Below are 24,280 nucleotides of genomic sequence, written 5' to 3' on the forward strand. Positions count from 1 at the left end.
TTTTCTACATCAATTTAATTCGTTTTACGTAAGTCATTTTTGGCAAGTCTGGAAACCATAAAATAAGTAAAACAAACACCCATGTGTATACACACATACGCGCCCGAAAAGATAAAAGGACAACTTAGAAACATAAATGTCCAAGAGATATAAATGACCATGACGAAAACCCATTTAAACGCAGAATAGTTCACATGGTAATTCAAGATGTCCCTTCCCGGTAAAAGACATCAAACGAAGCTCTCTGTACAGGACGTCTCACAATTATAGACCTCATACGTCTCGTAATACGCCGCAGCCAAAGTCAAACGCGCGTCTCCTCGCATCGTGCATCGGGATGATGATGAGAGCCTCGACGAGGCAGTCTTGGCGTTTTCATTATGGAAACTACGGCGCAGCAAAAGTATAAAGTATTCGCGAGCCGCGGCGAACGGGCCCCATTAAACCGTGACGAGGAGCTATTTTGAGGCCCATTGGCATTATCGGCCGTCTCGGGAGCGGGGTCCGGCGCGGGCAAGGATAATAACCGGAATGAAGGCAGGCAGCAACAGCTATGCTCTTTTCTTTTTATCTACGCGCGTCTGCGGGAAACGTATTCGCGATGAATAATCGCCCGATTATATCCGCGATATTCCGATTTTATCTCGGCGGCAGATCGACCCGCGCGTAACCTTCCGCACACGCGCGTACGCGCACGCAACGCGCCTGCATCGCGTATAAGCTTATCTGCCACCCGTTTTGACGTTTTCTTATAATAGAAGGTTGACCGAGATCTCATATACACCGGGTGGCCCGGAAGCTCGTCGTAACGTGACTCCGCCCGCAACCATTAAATGTCGATACGTACGCGAGATTCTTGTTTGAGATAATATACTTCGCGTACAAGCTTGGAATATGCGGGTATCTATTGCCCAATTTTGTCTAAATGCGTATGTCTCATTTAAATATCACGTGATATGAAGTTTTAACCTGCTGAGGCGCTGCTGAGGTGAAATATATAAGATGAAAAATATGTAACACGACTAAAACGAAATTGATTAAACACTCAGCTAATTTAAATGCTTAAACCGGAATAACATGAAATTTTTCGAATATCTTAAATTAAATTTGATCTCCTCGAACACAAATTATACAATGAATTATAGGTTCAGAATCATTTAAAAACTTTTTTATTATGATGCCAGGCACAGAGTAATTGTTGCTCTGTGTCTATATTTATAATATTTTGGTTTTGTCATATCTCATTTCACTTTAATAACGTCACGTTAGATTCCTGCAGATATTGTATTTATAGGCTCTTAATTTCACCGATTTTAAATGAATTGTAGACATACATAAAATGGAAAAAGGATACGTTACGATGTGAAAAATGATCTCAGAACAAGGCTATATCAACGAGAAGTTATATTTAGAATACTCGTAGCGTATTCGCTTGAAGAATAAATAGCACGGAGCTTTTTAAATTCTAGAAAACTCTTAAGCATCCTGCCATGCATTGTGCAACCGTAATTACACTGATACAAACGCAACACTGAACTACGCACAATGCGCTACGTAGGATGACTATTCTATCGCCGCAATTATGCAGTAACGTTACGTTCAATACGTACACGGTTAGGCGATTACCTCGCTAATAATAAGATTGTTTAAACGGCACGCTAATCCTCGCATTAATAGTCGTTTATATCGTCGAAGGTGTATTTATCAATCGACGAAGATCGACGAAGACATTTTTTTGTTCTAATTTGTGCTGAAATTGCGCGGCCAGTCGGATTAATTTTCATCACTTCAACTTTTCGTAATACTACACAAACTTTCGCGGCGACATAAAAAATATTTCTCTATATCTGCAACAGGTAAAGTTGTATAGAAAGTGTCCGCTTAGGATTGCGAGATATTGTCATGTGGTATAGCAATGGATAAGGCCGTCAAAGATAGACCTCTTTTATCTAAGACCAACTTTGAAATATAGCAAAGCAATATAGGTGAAAGGAATGAGCGTGAAGCAATCGGCTGCTTCTAAGGCGCAACAGGTGTGTGTTAATGTCATCTTCTCCACCCTATACTTTCCCTTCTAATACACGCCCCTTTTCAGTTTGAAAAGAATTTTTTTTAATATACGATATGGTAATGAAATCGAAATGTTATAAAGGAGATGAAATTGAAGTGACAAATATTTAGCTCGAAATATTTTCGCGATAAAAACAGATATACGGCATCGTAAAATAAAAATAAAAATGTCAGATATAATATTTTGATATTTCTTTAAAAAAAAACATGATAATTTTTGGAGTACGATATCTGTATAATTTGAGATTACGTTACTAGAATGGAAATGTAAAATTGAAAATAACGATACATACAATATTTCTAATACATAAAATGTAATATCTAATGTTATAGATTAAAGACTCGTAAAAAATAGTCATTTCATATTTTTATTATCTATCTTGTAATTCGTTGGAAAACGTTTAATGGCACATAGATGGGAGGCAGTATAAGCTCGAGCTTCGAAAGTTATTTAATTGATCACGTTCAACCACGCCCTTGCCATGAATCGACACGCGATAAGAGGAAATGCACGCATTGATCGGTGATGAAAGGACTTGCATAATGAGCGGCAACGAGTTTAAAATTAGCTCCTGTTACTGACCTGTGCTTCGCGTTTTCTCGTTTCGCTCCGCTTAAATCGACGGAATCGAATTTCGATTGTCGTCAACAGAAGACGCATCTTCCACGACGCTAGCACATTTTTTCGCTTCCTCGCGGGAACGATTGAGGAGATAAAGCTTTACGTATTTCTCGGAATTTTAATGCGATAAGGCGAGAATGCGTGTCAGTGCAGAGATTTCCTACAGGAAATATTTGATAGCGAAGCAACAACAAAAATACAATAGATACTACGATGAACAAATAAAAAAAAATTCAAACTTTCAACAATATTTCTATACGCGTTATACATTACGCTTCTGCAAGTTCAGTTCTTTGTGGTTACGTCGTTAGGCAATATTCCGTTGTTATGTAAAGTGACGTACAAATTTAAAAATGGTTCTTTTCTAGCGTTTACATAATAGATCGTTATTTGTGGAACACGTGCAATCGCCCCCTAGTCCTAGTTCAAACCGCCATTAGACTTTACCGACAAAGAAACTCCGAGTATTACATGCCACGCAACATTTGTTTCCCATGGCACACATTGGAATCATCCAATGAAAGAGATAATTGCGATATGAGCAGTCGCGTTCACTAAGGCCAGGCCTATTTAAATAAACCGACTTTTTTAATGTCTAACGACTAAGGTCTAATGTCTATCGTTATATGGTTATGTTGTTTATTTTCGATAAATTATCCTCTTTTAAAAATATTGTAAAAAAGCTCGTTATATCATTTTCAAACAGAGCTGTTCTTTCAAGTTGCACATTTCACTTAATTAATAATGATAAAATAATCTGGTTTATTCTCAACGACTTAAAAGATAAAATGCGATTTTTTTTAACAAAAGATAAAATTGAGAAATATCGCCAACACCTACATCAAAATTCGCTGCAATTTTTTGTTGGAAGCTTAGTTCCTTGTTATTCGATTTTCTGTCGTGATTTTATTGTCTAGATTGTTGCAATCTATCCAGATTGTTAAAGATGCGCAACCAATTGAAATTAATCATTATAAAATCCAGTATGAGTTGAAATAAATTATGCAAAAAGTTAATTTTTCACGTTTGTGTACATTAAATAAAACTTAATCTCTCTTTGCATCTATCTATCTATCTATCCACCTCTTAAATTTGATATGTCTAAGAAAGACTCCGGGGAAGGGTTAAATGTCAATTGCACAAGTTTCTCACAGGAGAAGACATTTGCGTTACTAATTTCCACCTTTCTATATGGCGCATAAACCTGTATAGAAGTCCGCTGTCGGCACCGCCGCCTTCGTTCGCGGGGAATGTAAATCCGCAAAAGCCGAGAGCGCGATCAACCTCTAGCGCCGGCTCCAATACCCGCGCCACGTGTCAAATACACCTACGCACCTACACGTGCGCGTATCGAGGCGCGCGTACGCTCCCGTAAATCAACGCGAGCGCCGAAAGGAGCAACGAAATAAGCAACGAAATCGCGACAATCGTCGTTATCATTTTCTCCTCTAATCGCGGCGCGTTCGGGGACGCTTTAATTTCGGACGAAAATAATCCGCATCGGTCGGAGTATCGACAAACAATCGACGCGCCGACGTTGCTCGTTTCCGCTCCTTCCACGCTCATTCATGCTTCACGTGATCTGTTTACGTTTACGCGCTCGTGTGCCGATCGTCGAATCCACTCTCGTTTTAAAGCGTGTTTACGCGATTTAAACGAAGTTCACGAAATATACTGTTCGCGGCGGCGGCGCGCGGCGTGATTTACTCCGGCCCGAACATTACGATGCCCGCGCACGAAACGCGCCCGCGATACGACTGGAAAGATCCCCTCGTAAACCGCGATGTACGATTGACGATAAAACAAATACATTACGCCCACAAACAATCTCTCTTTCTCCCTCTCTCTCCCTCCTGGGTGTAGATACTAAAAATTCAACGAAGTCGTTTCGATCGTCGGCGCGTCGCGCGACGTCTTTTAAAATTCAAAAGTAACGTCACGTAATTGTTACCGTCATGTCATCATTACCTCAACGCAGGATTTATGAATCCGAGAAACGTGACAAGTTCGACTTGGCCTTTTTTAACGTAATGATGACGTTTTGTAGAGCGTGATTCAGTCCTATGTCATTTCTACCAATATAGATTTAACTTTAATCTCGGTTTAATTTGCTTTTTATCTTTTTTCTAATTCTACGAGTTAGAAAAAGATCAAAAGTAAATTGACCCGAGATTAAAGTTAATCTGCATCGATAGAAATAGACACTAATCGATAATTGAAAGCTATTTTGACGCGCCAAGGACGCTTTAGGTGCAAAAAAATCGGGAAATTCCCTTGTTCAGTTAGTTTTTCTATCTCTCTCTCTCGCCTCCCTCTCTTCACAATTATATCTCAATTTGATAGACTTTTAATTCGAAGACTTGGAAACAAAGATATATTTAACGAGAGATATTGTCGATTAAAAGATAAGCGGAGGAGAGATGTAGCGTCGACTTATCTCGCGAAGCATCGGGGGGAGATAAGGTCGATCGGAAATAATCGGACGCCCGCGAGCGAAAGTGTCTATACTTTGGCGCACACATGCAGCGAGGCGCGAAAGCGCGATTTTAGAGCGAAGGAGAAAGGTTCCCGGGTTCCCTCGAGCCGCGTGAAAAACGCACGCGGCGACGGCGACGACGAGGACGGGTCACATGGCGAACGTGGACGCGCACGTCGCGAGGCCGGTGCACGCGCGCGCGGGTCGCGATCGCGCATAAGTGACAAATAAAGTCGTTGACATGTATGTAGACAACGCGACCAGCAGCGGCGAGAATGAAGAACGAAGGTGTTAAATGCCGAAGATTGAGGCCGGCGGGTTACAATCGTCAATATCGTTATCGCGAACGACTCCCTCGGGATTTAATAACCGTCGAGCAAAAGAAAACGCGTCAAGGATCGCTTTGGCGAGAAAATTCGCATTTATCGAAATTATATCGCGCGATTCCGATCGTCCCTGGACAACGCAATGTCCAAAATCGAGATGTAACACGTCCTGCGTCCCGATGTATATAATTCCCCGCATCTTTTCGGCTGTATTTCATGCGGGTATATCAAAACGAGCGGCGTTATAGCGAGGCCGAGGCTGTCGCGCGACAGCCGCACGTTCGACGCGTTAAAAATAGCTCTTATGCTGCTTATTTATGCTGCTTATTTAAATTCATTAGGGAAATTCGAGGAGCGCGCAAGGTGCGCGCGCGAGAAGGAGAAGAAGAAAAAAAGGTAAGGACGTTGCGCGCGGGCGCGCGCGCCGCGCGAGCAACAACTCGACGAGCAACAGGCTGAACAGGCAGAAAAACAGTGGCGCGTGGTGTATAGTGTCGTGGGTCGTGCGGGGTATACCAACCTGTCGCTCTTGTCGACCACCGCGAGAGGCGCGAGCTCCTGGAGTGGCGGCTCCGCGGATATGCCCTGAGCACGGTCCCTCGTCCGCGGCTTCGTCGGCGTGCGCGGCGGCGCCGCGCTGAAGGGCAGCACGCTCAGGAACTTGTCCAGGTGGCTGCGCAGCTCCTGAATCTGGGCGTCGCGGCAACAGACGACGGCCTCGAGCTCGGCGATTCGTTCGTCCTTGACGCGCAGCAGCTCCTGGAGCTCCCTCAGGGTGCCCATGCTGCCGACGATCGCGGCACCTCCGCCTCCGCCGCCGGCACCGATCGCACCGATGATGTGCGGCACTTGCGTGACTTGCGTGGTGGTGGCGGTCGTGGCGACGACGGTGCCGCTGCTGGTGCCGCTAACGACGGCCGCGGCGCCGCGGCCGTCCGTCGGAAGCTGCGTCGCGGCGTCGGCGGCGCCGGCGTCCTCCTCGTCGGCGAGCGGCTGCTGCGACGACGAGAAGCACAGCGAGTCGAAGCACACGCGCATAGACACGCAGGCGTCGCCGATGGGCACTCGGTATTTCGTACCCTCGTCCATTCAACTTGCCGTAGTTGCCGTGGCCGTGGGGCGTGATGGAGGAGGACCCATACGCGAGGAGCGTCGCGACCGGGACCCGACGGCGACGTCGTCGGTCGTTACTATCGCGCCGCGAATTCGCGTGATTTGCTTCGCGCTCGCCGAAGAGCGGCGGACCTCCGCTCCGACGTCCTCCACCGCCTCCGTCCTCCGTCCTCCGTGACGTCCCGTGCCCCTGCCCCGTGCAGCGTGCTCGAGTCGGTGCTCGTTTGTCGGACGAATGAGAGAGAGAGCGAGCGGCCGGCCGGAGTGGGAGAGAAAAGGACGGCCAGAGGGAAAGGGAGAGAGAGACAGGACCGGTGGTGTGACGGTGAGGCGTGAAGGAGGGGGAGACTACTCGCCGCGCCGCGCGCTCGTTGACTAAACGCGACGAACTTCGGAGTCAAGTATTATAGATTCTCTATGTGCCGATTGCCGCATCTCCGTGAATGAGAGCGCACTTCTTGCTCGATCGTCGACACGGCAAAAGAGGAAAAAGTTATTTTATGTAACATTATTTATGTAATATCTTTTTATAACTTTTCATCTTTTCTTAGTTTCGAGGTGTCGACAAAAGTTACGATCAAAGATCTAAGCTAAAAATTATTGAATATACCAAAAATCTTTTATATTAATACCAAAAGTTTACGGAAAAAATATTTTACATAATTATATAGATAACCATATGTTTGATAATAAAACTTAATAATAAATGGTAACCAAATTTATTATTCTTACATAGAAGCCTTATACAAATATTGCAAAATAAGCGTCGATATAGTACCTGTGCGTGTATACATATATGTACAACAAAATATGTACAATTTATAAATAAAAAATCATTATATTTCAATTATGCTAGTGAGATTTGTCATTGCGGAAGGAGGGGTTCGCTTCCTGTCCTTAGCACGGTTTTCGTAACGTTCGTGAGCTCGTCGAAATTACACTGATGCTTCTCATTTTTCTCAGTCTGTTCTGGCTCCAGAAACGCCTCGTTCAAACAGACGTTGTTCAAGCTGACGGCGCTATTTGAGAAAATAGCCATGCCAAGATTTGGATTTTTCATGTCGACACTGTTGGCACGATTCTTTGACGGAGACTTCGCGGTAACATCTTTGTCAGGTCGCGGGTGTGACGACATTATGTCGCACGCCTTTCCAAGAATGATTAGGCTATTCAATATGCGAAAAGATACTAATATAAGATAAGCTAATAATAGAAGTATGATATTAGCGGGTCTCGCGGATGGCGTCAGGGTCGTACACAGTACGCGAGCCATGGCGACTCCCAGAGGAAGAGGTATGAAGCCCATTCGCTGCGCAACTAGGTCCGAGGGATCCGTGAATGCTTTTTTTCGACGTGCCTTCGCCATGTCGTAGGCCAAGCTCACGGTATAATCCCTGTAGACGGTGGAAGGCAGCTCGTTGAAACGTGTGATGAACGCATGTTTCACCTTTATGGAAATACAATGTTATTAGCGCGATGATTTGTACAATTTGCACAAGGTTCGTCAATGTTTGTCAAATATAGGCAGCGACGATTGAAACATATAAGCGAACGAGAAATTATCGATAAGAATGATGCAAATAATTTAATGGTAGGAATAATCTGATTCGATTTCCGATCTGATTTTTTTTCGCTCACATATGCCTCCATAATGTACAATTTATTTTACGGTACAAACCCAATCGACGACAACTTCTGCCAACAATAGCGCCACGCAATCGGGTAGCAAGACAGCAAGACGATCGCTGTGCCACGCGTACTCTTTCATCGTTTGCAGACTCACTGCGAGGAGCAGTATAATGAGATGAAATCTTTCTCTGACGTCGGCGCAAGATAATTGGAACAAGTTGTTCTTGTCAAATTTCTTGAAGACAGAACCCTTCAGTTCTACAAACTAAAAATACTCTGTGTGAAATACGAAATACTTGATACAAAAACATCCGACTGCTTTACTTTTTCTAACGCACTTACATTGTTGGACATCATAATTGTGAGAAGCGCTTTATTACTACTGTTGATCGCCACATTTAACGTCGTCGCTTGGAGTAACACCAATGTACTATGAAAAACTTTGTGCGAAAGCAGTCAAGGTGTAAACATATCTTGTTGCGGCTTAAGCCTATCTCTCGACCGTCGTCGAATTAATCGTAATAACGTAATTAGACAAAGGATACACACATAAACGACGGCAAACAAGAGATGCGGCAATGTACCGAAATGTTTCGTACGGGTAGAATCATTCGGGTGACGCGATCGTGGCTCGTTGGCGGTCCAAAGCAGGGCGTCTATAGTGTCTTGCCCGAAAGAGCTGAAAAGACGATCTCCCACTTCTAACATGTTATAAAATATGTATAGCTTTATAACCGATTGGCTCTTAACTAAATGGTACATCATGGAGGTATCCACCTTCCAGGTTGCTGCCCAGCAACCCAGCACTACAATTCCTTTTAACAAATCGCACACTTCGGCCGATCTCAAATATCTCTCGGTACTTTTTGCATGACCTTTCTCGCTCCTACGAAACGAAAGATCGTGGTTAAAATTTCACGGTAACCAAATATATATTTCGCTCTAAATCAAATATCTCTCGCATACCTTAGGTAGTGTCGTAAAGGCCTTGTAATCACTGCCCATAAAGCCATTGCGAATCTTAACGGTAAAAACGTATACAAAAATAGGAAAGAATCAGCGCACTGCAATGACAAAAAAAACAGCAAAACATGTAACATGTAATATGATAGATTATTTTTAAAAATGTTAGCCATAGTTCTATCCTCCTGACAGCATTATGCATCACTGTACCTGAAGGAACCCGTACGTCATAAAATTTTCCACCTCCCGAGGAATTTTCATGAACGAGTAAACCTTCTCCCTTCTCGCGGACAATCTCTCCTCATCGTGCTCCAGCTGATAACCCCTCGTTAATTCTGTCCTTAAGAATTGCATCAACGATACCCCTGGAAAAGCGGAATACATTTATCAACTGAACTGCAAATATAAAACGTTATTTGTGCAAACTCCTAGTAACAGCTACTACTTAATAGTTATAGTTATACTATATATACAGCTAAATATAGTTATACTACTCAATAGTCACTAATAACAGCTAGTCGAGCTATTAAATAGCGATATAAAAAAGCAAGACTTATAGCATATATATAAATATAGAAAAACCCTGAGCCAGAGTTTGTAAAAATTGTTTCAAATTTGTTTCTTTCCTTCTGCATAGTTTGTGATAAATACATTCTGTAGAAAAAGCCGCCACCTTTGCGCGGGTGACTGGTGCCATCTTATCTAATCATTCTAATCTATCGAGGCGTACGTGCGTGTGTGTCACTGTTTTCTTTTTCTCCTGTTTCACACACGTTCCACCGCCGCGCGAAAAAACGCTGCCCCTCCCCTCCCCCCGGACAAGTAAATAGACAATCGCGGGTGGCACTTACGCTGCTTCTTCTTCTGCGCATCTTGCCCGTCGGATAACTGCGGCCTGCAGCGCGTGGGATCCACATTTTCCACGCGCCCGTCGTGAGATGACACATGAGTTTCGGACTTGCCAGTAGCGCGGAATCTGATCGTCCTCTTCTCCGGCCAACTTTGCTCCGTGTCCCCATCGCTGACACCCGCGCTCTGCATCGTTTCTGCAATGTTTACCTTCGACGAGCGTCCGCGCAACGTACGGTCATTCTACCAGCCCGCGTGATCTCTCAAGACGACCGTAGCCGCATCCCGTCCCACGACTGCCCACGACTGAAACGCCGTTTGATGCCGCACTGCTCCCCAGGTCCCCGGGCGAACTGTCACAACAACTCAACAACACCAGCGGTGAGCGGAGAGAGAGAGAGCGCGCGGAGACTCTGGCGACGCGCGTCACACGACACGCGCGACGGTGACAGCGCCTGATGAGTGATGATGCTTGCGTAATGTCGAGCCAGGAACCCGTTTCTCTCATAATTCGCGCCGATCCGTTTCATGCAGCTTTATCAAACCACTTGATCAAAATCGTTTGTCTCTATTTTTTGTGTTGACATATTGTATTTATAAGATTCTTTCGAATTATGGCCGTCGATAATTTATATTCTTGTATACCCTATCGCGTATTATCGGAGTTTAGATTATCAACCGCCGATAATTAAGATAAAATTCTTTGCGAAGACAAATATATTTGTCAAAATATTTTACGTGCGTGTATTTATTATCTTTTAATGTAATTATCATTTTATCTCAATACAGTTACTCGTACCTTTATATAACAAAACAGAGCTTATTTGAATAATAAAAATCACACAATTAAAGATGCATGTATATTATATGTATATGTGATCGCCACACACACATATACAATTTAATTTTTATTATTTAAATAAGTCTAGCTTATATTGATTGTGTATCGACTGTCATGATGATGTCATACCTCCTTAGCTACGAATCTGATTTGAATCAACAACATGCAGTCTGACACAAGTCTAAGTCAAGGTGTATGGATTTCAGGATAGAAGCTTTTTACAAAGAACCGTGCGATACGGCATTTCACAATGAATACCTTGACTGTGAGCGACGCTTCCGCCCCATCTCGTGATACTGCCAAGAATATGGAACAGCCGGGGACCAAAGTCATGAAGAAGTTGTGGATAGACACCAAGTCTTTGGACGTGCCAAATGTTCTGAATCCCGACGACTCCTTGATGAAAAAATTCCAAAGTGCTCTGCGAGAGCATCTTACTCGCGTCGACAATAAGTTAAACAGCGAAATATTAGAACTAGTAAATATCGAAACCTTTATTTTTCTAGACTTTAGAGATCTATCTAATCCATGTAAACAAAAAGATGTGTTAATTATTACCATTAAATATTATTTACAAATATTTCAGGAGGATAATATAAGAGCGATGGAGAAAGAACGCGAAGCAGAATGTTTACAAATGTATTACGCCCAACAGGAAATAGCGCAGCAGCAAACGACAATTGAAAAGTATCAAAACATGATAGCAAATGTGATTTTATTGCGCGAGCAGAAAGATACGTGTATAAAGAATGCGAAAGATGTTCATAAAACTACCCATGCCAAATTGTTCGAGGAGAAAAAGAAAGAGGAGAATCTCGTGCGCGAATTGGAGCAGCTTACCGCTTTGCAAGCGCAATTCTCGGAATGGCAAACGGAGCTCGAAAATAGTTTGGCCATTTCCAAACAGGTGTCAAAGAAAGATAAGGCAATTCAGCGAGATTTGATCGCACAGAAACAGCAGAAAGACTGCATAATATATAAACTCATGGAGGAAGTGTGGAGAATTAAAACCGAGATAGCCAATTTGGACACGCAATTGCAGTTGAAAAATAAAGAAAAAATTGAGGTCAATCAGATGATCGCCGATGTTAATGCTGATCTAGAAGCGTTGCATAAGCAGCACATGAATTTGTGCAACGCCTGGAATTCTGTTGTACTGAATATCGCTAAGCGGAATAAAGTCTATGAGCAACTAAACACAGAGCGTGAGTACGTAATGTCACGATAATTTTTAAGGATTCGAATAAAATTGTAATGAGAAACAATAATATAGTATCATCTAATTAAGTCGCGTCTGTGACTTTGTGATAGAAAGAAATAATGTTTCGGTGAATTTTTCTCTACCGTCACTTGCTAATGAAAGACTGCAGCAGCGAATATTGTTTCAGGAAAATATGTGAATCTTTTAATACATTACATACGGAAATAGAGAAATTAAAGAAAGAAACTTATAAGGAAACAGAGAACAATGAGAATTTGACCTTGTTGCATACACGAATAGAAGAAAATATACAGATTAATACAAAATTGATGGAAATGGGAAATGATAAACTCAATAATTTGGAATCTGAATTAGTAAAAATAGCAAAGTTTAGTGAACAGGAGCAACACGAATTCGATTTAACTAATAATGTATATAGAATGTTAATACACTTATTTAAAAAACTTATAATTACTAAATTATTAATGATAATATTATCGATAAACATTATTTTTACGTGGTTATATTATCATCTATAATAATCCCATATTTCAGGAATGGCAATATTTGTTACACGAAGAGGAAGAAACTGATAAAGAATTTACAAAATTTCTAAATAAGCAAAACGAGTTGGAAAATACAATATATAGCAAACTGGAAGAAAAAGTTGCGCATAATAAAGCGGCGCGGTATTTGAATAAATTATTATTAGATTCCAAAGAGACAATGCAAGAACAAGAATTGTTATTGGTAGAAACAGAAAATTCATATGGCAAAAAGTTATTGGAATTAGAACAACTTAATTCATATAAATCTCATGAGAAGGTAGAATTAGAAGAGCTCTTGCAAAGTAATAATAAAAAGGGAAAAGAGATAGATGAGATTCAGAAAGAAATCAAGAAGCATGACATAGCAATTGAGAGGAAACAAATGAAAGTTATTTGCTTGAATAAAACCATTGAGGAGGTATGATAATTATTAACTAAAAATCCTGTTAGAATATAAAAATATTAAAAACTTATACACTACTTTTTTCAGATATTATCGCATAGGGAAAATGGAGAAGTTAATCCTTTTAATACGAAGATAAAAACCTTGGAAAAAAATATAGAAGAAGTTCAGCAAAGTAATCAAAAAGCACAGCAATTGTGGATTCGCCAAGAAGGATATATGATTACATTGAGCCAACAGAGAGATTTACAATTGCAAGAACTTAATCTTCTTAATAAAGAAATTATGATTATGGAGCAGAAAAATTTGAAACTAGAGCATGCTTTGGAAATGCTTAATAAGGAAGACTCGAATATGGAGAGAATGTTAAATCTTCTGCAACAAAGAATGGTACAAATGAATACACAATTAGTCATACAAAAAGGACTGAAGGAGGAGCTAGAAGACAAAAATTCTATTACGAAAAACGAGGGAATACAGTCTCTTGAGGATGCAGAATTAAATCTTATAAAGCTGCAAAGTGATTTAAAACAGTTGTATGAAGAAAAAGCACTTTTGAAGGAAAATTTAGATGCAGTGCAACAAGAAAGTTTATCATGGGAGAAAAAAGTAATATTTTAGATATCAAACATTATATATTTCTGTCTCAAGCAAAATATTATAATCTGTAATTTATGTTTTTAGGTGCAGTTAATGCAAGAAACAGTGAAAAGATTGAGAGATGAACGTAGTAGCGGTGGTGACATTACAGCGATGAAAAGTGAAATACATAAAATGGAAATGCGCCTGTCACATTTGCGTAGGGCGCAAGAAAAATTGATTCATGATATGGAGTTTTGTGTTGCGCGAAGAGATATTATATTAGACAAAGTTATGAGTAAATTTAAGAAAGATCCTAAAGGACAACACAATCAGAAAGTTATATTCCGTAAACGTCTTGCCGATCAAAAGTTAAAGATAAAACAAGTGGTGAAGGTAAATTCCAACTTGCACTAACAATAAGTTTGATCGATGTAAATTTTTAAATTAAATGTTTATTATAGGATACGAAGAAAACTGAAAATAGAATAATGGAGTTGGAAAATCAAATAAAGGATACAGTAGGCAAATGTAACGAATCGCAAACAGCATTGAAAATGATAGTAGATGATATTCCAAATGTAGATCAAGGGATTATGCAAACAGAAGCTATTAAGTACCACGTATGTAATGCAAATAATTCATTTCCTTAATTTCATAAGATTCAAAATTACTATTTGCCTACAATTTTAACATTATTAATTAGAAAATCTTTTGTTATTTGCAGAATTTGCAGGCATTAGTTTTTAAACAACGAAAAGCTAAAATGCTACAAGACATTAAAAGTGGCCGATACAAGATGCTTTTCAAAAGTGAAGCTGTACTAAGTGAAGAATTCCAAAATGAACAGATTCTTCGTGATTATTTGAAACATGTAATGGAACGGACGAGTCAAGACTTTCCTTTATTGAAAAATAATATTCAAAAAATACTTTTGACATTAGAAATACTATAAAATCGCAATAATTGTTATAAGAAAAGTTAAAACAATGCAATATAGTAACAATAATTATACAATAATTATAATTATTTATAACAAATGCATAATAAAATGTTTTGGTTGTAAAACGTATACTTATGCCGAGTGCACTCCTTTAATAAAAGCCTCCATGGATGGAATCGGAGTATCTGGTAAAATGCCATGTCCCAAATTGGCAATATATCGAGTTTTACCAAAATTTGACACCATTTTGTGTGCACGATCAACAATTTCATCCTAAGGAAAACAATAAGTATATTCAATATTTTTAGTAATATATAGATAAATATTACTAGATCAATGATTGCTTTCAACAGTAGTTACTTTTATTAGTAATCAGTATATTACTTCTTAATTATATACAAGATTTTTACATATAAAATGATAATAAGATAATTGTTTAAAATAAAAAATATGTACAATTTTTTAAAGAAGATATAACATACCTGTGAAGAATACATTGAACAAGGATCCATATTACCTTGCAATGTAATATTAGGACCAAGTTGTTTTCTGGCTTCTGTAGGATCTACGGTCCAATCAAGGCCTATTACTTCATAACTCTGATCCTTCGCAAGAATTTTTAAGGAATTCATGGTTGCACCTTTTGGAAAAGCAATCTAGAAACAGACAATATATTTATATTTCAATATATTATTTATATACTTTATATCTTGATTTACAAAATAATCCTGCTGATTAAGGATAGCTATGTAAAATATTTTACCATAGGCACTTCTGGAATATTTGCTTCTTTCAGATGGTTCCGTACACGTTTGCTGATTTGTTTCAGATATTTAAAAGAATAATTTGTAAATAATGCATCATCCAAATAGTCTCCATTGCTTTCAAATACTTGTAGTAACTTGAAAAAAAGGATATGTTATTGCCTTCTATTTATGTAATTCTTATATATACTGCGTAACATATTCTAAGAATGTGGTCCGAGATTCACTGTCAGTGCTGCTATAGCATACATTACGTACACTATGAGCAGCCTACGAGATCTTAAAAAAAAAAGAAATTATACTTTAATTATATACCTGAGCACCAGCTTTCACTTGCATTACTAAGTAATCCACAACAATATCTGTAATCATCTGTAACAATTTATGCGTGTCCTCTGGATACTTATACAACCAGGATCTTGCCTTTGCCATTGTCGAACTACCTCCTCCTTGAATCATGTAACCCATCAGAGTCCACTAAAACAAATTATTTTACATTAATATGTAATATACAATAGCAAACAGCAAAAATAAAGATCTTTATATCAAAGAAATTCTCAATTGGTATAATATATTCACACCAATTCTGATTTTTAGATATTAAAATACTTACAGGAGCTCCAGTGAATCCTATTAATGGCACTCTACCATCCAATTTGTGCCGAGTCAATGTTATAGCATCTCCGACATACTTTAGAGCTTCATTCACATTTGGTCGTACAAGTCGTGCTAAGTCATTGGGATCAGCTAAGGGCTGAGGCAAGACTGGACCCTAACAGATACTTTTTATTTACAGAGAATAAAGAGACAATAATGAATATAGAGTATATTAATGAATATCGTGAATATCACTTGACTGTTATGTAACAACATATGTATGTATGATTGGTAAAGAGTACTCACTACTCCCGCTACCATCTCGACTTTCAGGCCCATCGCCTGAGGGATCACCAAGATATCTGAGAATATTATACTGGCATCCAGATCGAAGCGTTCTATCGGCTGCAGGGTCACCTGGCATGCCAACGCAGGAGTCTGACAAACGGCGAAGAAATCGTGCCGAGCTCTGACTTCCTGAAACTCTGGAAGGTACCTCCCAGCTTGTCTCATAACCCAAACTGGAACCCTGTCAACCGGCTCCCCGCGTGCCGCCTTGAGAATCCGGTCATTCTTCAAGGGTGGAAAATTGTGCTCGATCATTCCTCCGGTCGCTTCGCGATTTTCCTTGAGTTTTATTTCGTCCTAAATAACATAATAATATTCCTCACTGTACTGTTTTTATCCTATTCGAAATTTTGTATCCTATTTTAGATTACAATTACGGTAACTCGTAGAAAATACTTACAATAGTTTGTTTCAATTGTTGCAAAGTGCACGATAATTCTTTGCTGATGAACCTGCAACTTCACGTTTGAACTCAATAAGAAAGATTGATGATAATTGCTATCGTCGACGACGTCGACGATGACAGATCTGTTCCTCGTAGCTGCACTATGTTATACTTTCTGCACTTAAAATGAAATAGGTGTATCGCGATTAAACGTTGAAGAGAAAAGGAGGAAAGACAAACAAAATTATAAAAAGTTCAATTACAAAGAATAAAACGCTGTTTACAGTTGTTATGGCCGTCCAGTCATTTTTTACGTCAATATCTTATGCAATGAGATCCTATGGTAGCCAATCCCACGTGTTCTTTCGATGAATATATTTAGGTCTTGTAAATGAACATTTTCGGCATATTTAAAATCAAATAAATATATAATATAAGACTCTGGAGAAAAAAATTAGCTACAAATCTATTACTCCAACGATGGCAGTATATTGCAAACAGAAAAGTTGTTGATAGAAAATTCTGCAAAATTGCACAGCCAAAATTTGATGCACTGGTGCCTTATATAATCGGAATTATTTTATAATTTTCGAAATTTTGATTCAAGCAACGTTTTTTACCAAAACTATCGGATCCTTTTGATGATTTATTTTGAGAGTTTCGAAAGACGCATATTTTATCAGGGGTGAAGTAATTAATATTGTTGTTAGATCATACGGTTTACTAAAATTTATATTTAAATATATTATATATATATAACTTGATGATTTTTTGTCTTACGCCAATGCTATTCTCAGCTGTTTTATATTTATATCGGAGTAAATTGTTGAAATAGCCGCCTTGTATAATCTGTTGGATCTATGAGTAAGAACCAATCATGTTTGATTGATACCCCTGAACGCGACCATTGGGCGCGTTCAGCAGACCAAGCCGCTGAGTAGCAGTCGAACGTGATTGGCTCTTACTTTTAGAACCAACCAATCAACGCAGAGTGTTGATAAGACGACACTCAACAGTTGTGTCTGCTGAACGCGGCCAATTGTTTATCCTTCGCCGTTCTCTGCGCCGAGAATGTCAAACCAGTTTGAGGTTGAGTGTCTCCTGATCAAAGCTGTGTTTATTCTTGACGTAAACCACAATAGTGGATCTGCTGCGTAAACGGAATCTGGATCGTATCGTGGAATATATAGAATATATAAATTATAGACTAGTCGTTGAGATATAGCATAGTGTCAGTGCCTGAAATTTAGCTATTTGGCACATATTCAGTGAAATGTATTTTGCACCGTGACTCAAGTTCGAGAATTTTTGGATTTCGTTACTTCAGTTCGCGGTGTGTCAATTCTTTCGATAAATATTAGAAAGGACTTCTCTACGTGACAGACGATGGATGACGTAAATATTAATAAGATATGTCTCGATATACAAGAGGTAGAGTTGGACGGAGAAGAGAAAGAGTGGGTCAAATTAAGCTGGATTAGCAGTCAAAGTGATGACGATGGAAGTTTTCAGTCATCGGGGATACAGAGGGTGAGCGATAATATTGCTGTAAAATATACTGTAATCAGAATTTCAATACTGCAGACAGAAATAATTTTTAAGCAGAACCAAATCAACGAGACGCTTAACATATTTTTATGTTTTCAAAGGATTCGGGTAACGAGACAGCACAGATGAAAGATTGTGATAATAAAGTATCGTTTACAAATGCAGAATTAGAGGATATATCCGATGGTATATCAGTCATAACAGAGAGCGATACGGATGCTGTTAATACAAATCTCTCCCAAATTTGTCAATTTAAGCCACTCGAGTCGCCGCAAATGTTGGAAGTGCAAATAAGTAGACAGGTATTATAATAACTGTGCTTAGTCTCATCTCTTATTATCTAAATTTATAAATATCTTTAATGTTCTTTTGGATAATAGAATTTAAATCTCTTTATTATAGAAAGATATATGGAACATTCTTATTGCTTGTGTACTCGGTATGATTATCGGCTTGTCTCTTAGTCATCTTTTCACAATTCCTGAAACCTGCCCAGTCTCAGATGGAGTCGATGCTGAAAGTCTCAGGACCGCGAGTCATAACATTGTTAATACTTGCAAGGAATTGACAGATGGTAAAATAAACATAATTTTAGAAGAGATCCAAGATCCACTATTTACTGCTGTAGATTCATTATTTGCATCTTGATTTATTTTTAGTGAAAACTATGCTGAATGAAATTAAAGCACATATTCCAGCTGATGAGAAAATTACGAAGCAATTTTCAACACAATTTTTCGAGATTACTGATTCCTCTAATAAGACAAGTGATAAGCCTGTCGTGGTTAACAAGGATGTTTTCAATTCTACCTCACATCCATTGGATCAACTTCAAGGATCTTTACATGTACTATCATCGTTGGCGTTTATTTATGACGATAATGGTTCTTTGAAAAATAAAATAAATAAGACACTGGATATTGTAAACAATACAAAACTATTTTATGATACATTAATATTACTTACCAATAACACACAAGACGAGTACAATCCTAATGTCTCGAAGTAAGTATAATATACGACGATATTTATTTCTAAATAGTATTGTTATATATTTAAGTTATTATATTATTTGCAGCTTTTTGCAGCACAAGCAAATGTATACTACTACCAAGTTACTTCTCTCCAACTTAGCAGAAAAAGTGAGCAAGGTAACATCAAAAGTGTACAATAAATATGATAAAGAAAGACACAGATTGAATAAAAAATTGTGTCTTTTGAAAAGCATATTGCCCGATGATAAATTTTTAAAACAATTGACCGAGAATAATCAGATGTTTAAAGATTATGACAAGTCTTGTTTCCCGAACTATACATCAAAAAATTTGGATAGAACGATTACAAAAGATAATACAAAGATGAAGGAACAGATTACAAAAACTGATGATACAGTATTGCATCCAAAGTATGATAAACAGAACAGCCATAGAATTCATGATGATAATAAAGAGAACTCTTTTAAAAATAAAAGGAATAAGAAGCAAAATATAGACAAATCTACTATGGAGTAAGTATATGTGAGCCATAACATCCAATTTTCTTATTTTTCTGTTGTAAATTATTACCGTGTATTTAAATGATGATTTTATATAACAGGTTTGTGCGAAACGCCAGTCATAAGATACATAATACTTCTCAGTTACTTCTCTCTGAGGTAATAGAAAATATAAGCAACTTAAGACGTAAATTTTTAAAACAATTGATTGAGGATTATGAAAGTGACAATGAAGATAAAGAGTCGGTTAAGGATGAAAGAAAAGACGATTACTTACAATCAAATACAATATCAAAAAATGACATATTAAAAAATAGTTTTGATAACATCTTAATGCAGCTGAAAAATACGTGTCCACTTTCAACTAACTATTGTCCAAAGTTTAATCTTAACACGAGCACATTTGACACCGTATCAAATGTAAGAAATGTAAGTTATAAATCTATGGGACATTTATTAATTTCTGCATAAGTTTTTAAATTGTATGTGAATAAAAATTTGTGTACATAAAATGATAAATATATTAGATTGAATAATGCGTAAAGTTTCATACACTAAATGTAAATTATAAATTTGTTTCAGCATAAGACAAAGAATTATAAACATAAGAAACATACAAATAGCAAGAAGACTATGGATCGTAGAGATTCTGCAAAAATTTTGCCTGTAGAAGGAGAAAGCAGACCAAGGAAAAAAGAATATTTTAAATCGAATGGCTCCACCAAAAAAATCGTTAATGGCAAAGCGGCTTATGAAGGAGAGAATATATCCTCTCAGAATAAAATAAAGAATCATATATCAGAGCACACCGTTGATTGTGATAAATCTAAACACTCTTCGCTCGATAGTCGCACAATGAAGCAAGATAATCAGCATTATACAGATACAGACAGAAACAAGGCATTTTACAAATACAGACAGGGCCAAATAAGGAGTGACAACAAAAGGTATTAATTTCCAATAAGACATAATTTTATGTAATATTACGATATATTACGAATATATTACGATATACGCTCAAATAACTTAATGTGTTTACGAATAAATACGATAAAAATATCTTTTGGGCAGATTTCATGAGTATAAAAAGCAACTTGACGCTTCGGACTGGTATTTTCGACGAGCTTTTGCCCGTAGAAATGCACGAAGACATGCGGAATATATATATCAGAGGAATATGAAGTGGAAGAACCGTCGATGAATAGTAAATTATTAACACGGAGATACATGGGATATTTTTGCACGCAAACTCTTAATGTGTATAAAATATCCTACATAGCATATTTAACACGTATTCTCAACCCTCCATTATCTTTATTAGCAAACAAACGTTAGTGCTCTTGTATGAGCGCCGCACCAGTATGTGTGTCACTGTATTAGTGCGGCGTTGTTATAGTTTTCTCAGTCAACATAGTCTTGTAAGAACAAGAGGATGAGACATCGATCCGTCACACTAAAGCTTATATTTGGCAACGCGTCGACTGTACGTATTCGTTCTCACCATGAGCGCTGCGCTCAGATATATCGCGCATTAACATTTTCAAAGTCTAATCTAAAAATTGTTCTAACGAAATTTTGGAAAATAATTATACAAATATAATCTAGAAGGTTGTAAGTGATAAGTCAGAAAGTTTCAGAGTCAACTTTTATGCTACATCTATGCAATTAAAAATATAAAATGTGAACTGAGCATTCGCCTCATACAAGAGCAATGGAGGGTTTATAAATATTCCTTGAATATCCAAATGATCTGCAATATCCAGACATCGAACCATTTATTAACATTGACATTTTTGCTGTTACAAGAAGATATCTATACTGAAAAGAAAAATCCTAGATCGAAAAAAATAGAATTTCTAGAAAGTAGATATCATATGCCTCAACAGAGAAAAAATTACAACAATAGAAATTACATCAATGAAATAAAACAAAAAATAGAACGAAGTACATGTAATGTATCTCATACGCGGTATTATATTTATTTGTAGGTTCTGACAAGGGAAGGTTCAGAACTAAATTCTGCCGATTTTAATGAAACTGGGCAAGATTACAGAGAAAGTTTCCCCGAATGTAATGTTATCCCTATTTGGCTGCCGACGTTCAACCGTTTTCGAGATATTTTAATAATAAATTTAGTGGTGTCTTTAGAGTAGAGTTTATTAGGACACGCACAGGCGAGTATTTGTGGCGTAATGAATATAGTAACTCCCTCATAATTATTTTATTTATATGTTATTTAAAATTATGACTATTTATATTATAATTTATATAATATAGATTTTTTATATTAAAATAATTTATTTTTTATATCAACGATAATTATTTTTATCATAAAACATATAAAAAATCCAGTTACCATATTCGCTACGCCACAAATACTCGTCTGTGAGTGTCCTAATAAATTCTACTCTAAAGACGCCACTGAATTTACTATTAAATATCTCTGAAACGGTTGACCGTCGGCACTTAAATAGAGGTACCATTACATTCGGGGGAACTTTCTCCGTAATCCTGCCAAGTTTCATCAGAATCGGTGGAATTCAATTCTAAGTCTTCCCTTGTAAAATCTTTTTTCTTCAAAAAATTATATTTTCTTAACGCGCTACATATGACATCACATATATTTACTGTCTTATACGTAACTTTATACAAGAAATAATAAGGAATTTAATGAATACCTGGAAATTTGACATAATGGATATTCAAGAACATTGGAGGTTTACAGGAATCATCTGTAAAATGGTTGTGTAGCATCAGTATGTATATATATTGCAGTATCAGAAACTTTTATCGCAAATTCGCAATGTGATATGAAATTGTATGCCATTAATGAATCTCAATGGTAGTGAGAGATTAAAGGGCGGCGTGTTGTAGATATTATAGCTGATAGAATCTCACGGTATCAATCTCGTGAAACACGCGCGACTTGCGCGCGTCAAGAAGTTACATGTCGTGACAATGATGTTGTGATCGTACATACCAAGGTGATCGACGAGAGAACAGTATTCACAAAGCGACCTCGTTTATTTAATAATATTACCTTAAGCTGAGTCGCGTCCGTGACATTCAGCCGCCCGTGTATAATAATTTTTTACCATCTTGCACGAAAGAGTACAAGATATATGTAGATGAGTAAGTAAGCAAAAAGAGAAAATATACATTTTATAATAAATAGACGTGTATTATTTACAGTTATATATATAAATATATATTTACAGTTGTCTTGTAATAGTTTTTATGAAAATAAATGATGCGTTAATATATATATATGTATATATAAGTAATAATAAAAGAGCGTTTGCAGGCATATATGCATATGTGTGCACTCGGAATGAAAACCATAGCGACAGATGTATTACAGAAATGTTATGTGTACAAAGTTATACAATAAAATTGTATAAAAGTCATAACAAAAATTAAATGAATAATTCTACTAGGTGTGATACTAGGTAAATGAATAAATCTACTAATGTCTGGAAACAATAGAGATATAGGAATCGAATTTGTTAAAATAATTGCAATTTAATTACAACGCGACAAGTATACCGAATCAAAAATAAATTCTGCGAGCTGCTTGCGGTAGAAATAGTCTACGCGATTCGATATTTTGCGTTTATAAAAGTTAATAAATTTATGGATAAGTTCGTAATAAACTGTATAGAAATAAATTTTCAAGTCTGGAAGTTTTCGGCTCAAGTGCTAACGTGTGTATATGGAGTTCCATTCGACTATCATCGAAAGTTCCGCGAAAGATGTATTTTCGTAAGGAACCCCATCTCCCGTCATCTCCGGTCTTTGTGCATCGCGTGGTTGAAATTTCGCGAGTCACGATATCTGCGCACTTTCGCGCAATACTCGCATATACATCAGTTGCGATATCGCCAACCGCGATATATATACTTCTCTCTGTCTCTTGCCGAGGTAGAATTTATGTTCCTTTTTATCAGTGTAAGTTAATTTTAATCTCGGTTTAACTTACTTTTTATCTTCTATACTTTTCAGAACTAAGAATCAAAGATAAAAAGTAAGTTAAACCAAGATTAAAGTTAATCTACGTTGGTTTAAATAAACATTAGAACTGGAAAATGATAAAAAGTAAGTTGAACCAATTAAGATATATATAGAAAACTTAATCTGCATTATAATATAAATGGACATTATAGAAGCGGTATTCGTAATTTGAACCAAGATTATTTTAAATCTAATTTCAGACAATTAAGTTCTACCCTGCCAATAAAATGATTATACAACATCTCGAGATCGTATTTGAGACGATCTTAAACATAAGATTGCGTGGAAAATTGCAACTGCGATCTTTTATCACGTGAATTTTCGCCGCCGCCGAGAAATTCTGCTGGCGAGAGTGAACGCTGCGTCGTGATTGGTCAATTTGCAAATCCGGTCGCGTCGAAACACCAATCAACACCTCCTCCGCGTGGAAGCGATCGTCGCCTGCGTTCGTTTATTCACATTGGGAGCTATTGGGAAAATAAAATCTATAATATACGTGTATTATACATTTTATTTTCTCAATAGCTCCCAACGGGAATAAACGAACGCAGACGTCGTCGATCGCGGTT

General features: G+C 37.8%; 5 protein-coding genes across 6 annotated transcripts in view; 2 read left to right on the plus strand and 3 right to left on the minus strand.

Annotated features, from left to right (window-relative positions):
• The window catches only part of LOC112463582 (cGMP-dependent protein kinase, isozyme 2 forms cD4/T1/T3A/T3B), a 38,746-nt gene extending 32,163 nt beyond the window's left edge, over positions 1-6,583 (minus strand). Inside the window, exon 1 of the mRNA XM_025030042.1 lies at positions 6,015-6,583. Coding sequence (XP_024885810.1) covers positions 6,015-6,583 — 569 coding nt within the window. The remainder of the gene's footprint in view (positions 1-6,014) is intronic.
• Positions 6,584-7,310: 727 nt separating this feature from the next.
• LOC112463579 (protein TAPT1 homolog) lies at positions 7,311-10,407 on the minus strand. 2 transcript variants are annotated; one of them, XM_025030033.1, is made up of 7 exons: positions 10,051-10,407; positions 9,410-9,564; positions 9,203-9,300; positions 8,782-9,122; positions 8,579-8,676; positions 8,286-8,501; positions 7,311-8,054 (listed from the first exon to the last, which is right to left on the minus strand). In XM_025030033.1, exons 1-7 carry the CDS (start codon positions 10,238-10,240, stop codon positions 7,473-7,475), a joined length of 1,680 nt encoding a protein of 559 aa, XP_024885801.1. In that variant the 5' UTR covers positions 10,241-10,407; the 3' UTR covers positions 7,311-7,472. The 2 variants fall into 2 exon arrangements, with proteins under 2 accessions (XP_024885801.1, XP_024885802.1); XM_025030034.1 differs by lacking the exon at positions 10,051-10,407 and adding an exon at positions 9,873-10,003.
• LOC112463578 (coiled-coil domain-containing protein 40) lies at positions 10,342-14,589 on the plus strand. Its single transcript, XM_025030032.1, has 9 exons — positions 10,342-10,429; positions 11,096-11,367; positions 11,476-12,098; positions 12,278-12,521; positions 12,646-13,056; positions 13,129-13,650; positions 13,726-14,016; positions 14,085-14,243; positions 14,348-14,589. Exons 2-9 carry the CDS (start codon positions 11,140-11,142, stop codon positions 14,573-14,575), a joined length of 2,706 nt encoding a protein of 901 aa, XP_024885800.1. The 5' UTR covers positions 10,342-10,429; positions 11,096-11,139; the 3' UTR covers positions 14,576-14,589.
• On the minus strand, positions 14,506-16,965 carry LOC112463580 (uroporphyrinogen decarboxylase). Its single transcript, XM_025030035.1, has 7 exons — positions 16,673-16,965; positions 16,231-16,569; positions 15,941-16,099; positions 15,643-15,804; positions 15,327-15,464; positions 15,046-15,219; positions 14,506-14,836 (listed from the first exon to the last, which is right to left on the minus strand). The coding sequence occupies exons 2-7, from the start codon at positions 16,525-16,527 to the stop codon at positions 14,696-14,698; spliced, it is 1,071 nt and encodes a 356-aa protein (XP_024885803.1). The 5' UTR covers positions 16,528-16,569; positions 16,673-16,965; the 3' UTR covers positions 14,506-14,695.
• A 728-nt stretch (positions 16,966-17,693) lies between these two features.
• LOC112463583 lies at positions 17,694-22,915 on the plus strand. Its single transcript, XM_025030045.1, has 8 exons — positions 17,694-18,187; positions 18,307-18,507; positions 18,608-18,779; positions 18,865-19,210; positions 19,284-19,712; positions 19,802-20,129; positions 20,283-20,647; positions 20,772-22,915. Exons 1-8 carry the CDS (start codon positions 18,044-18,046, stop codon positions 20,899-20,901), a joined length of 2,115 nt encoding a protein of 704 aa, XP_024885813.1. The 5' UTR covers positions 17,694-18,043; the 3' UTR covers positions 20,902-22,915.
• Positions 22,916-24,280: the final 1,365 nt, after the last annotated feature.

Source organism: Temnothorax curvispinosus, unplaced genomic scaffold (assembly GCF_003070985.1).
Source record: "Temnothorax curvispinosus isolate PA1 unplaced genomic scaffold, ASM307098v1 QBEX01013447.1, whole genome shotgun sequence".
Classification (NCBI taxonomy): domain Eukaryota; kingdom Metazoa; phylum Arthropoda; class Insecta; order Hymenoptera; family Formicidae; genus Temnothorax; species Temnothorax curvispinosus.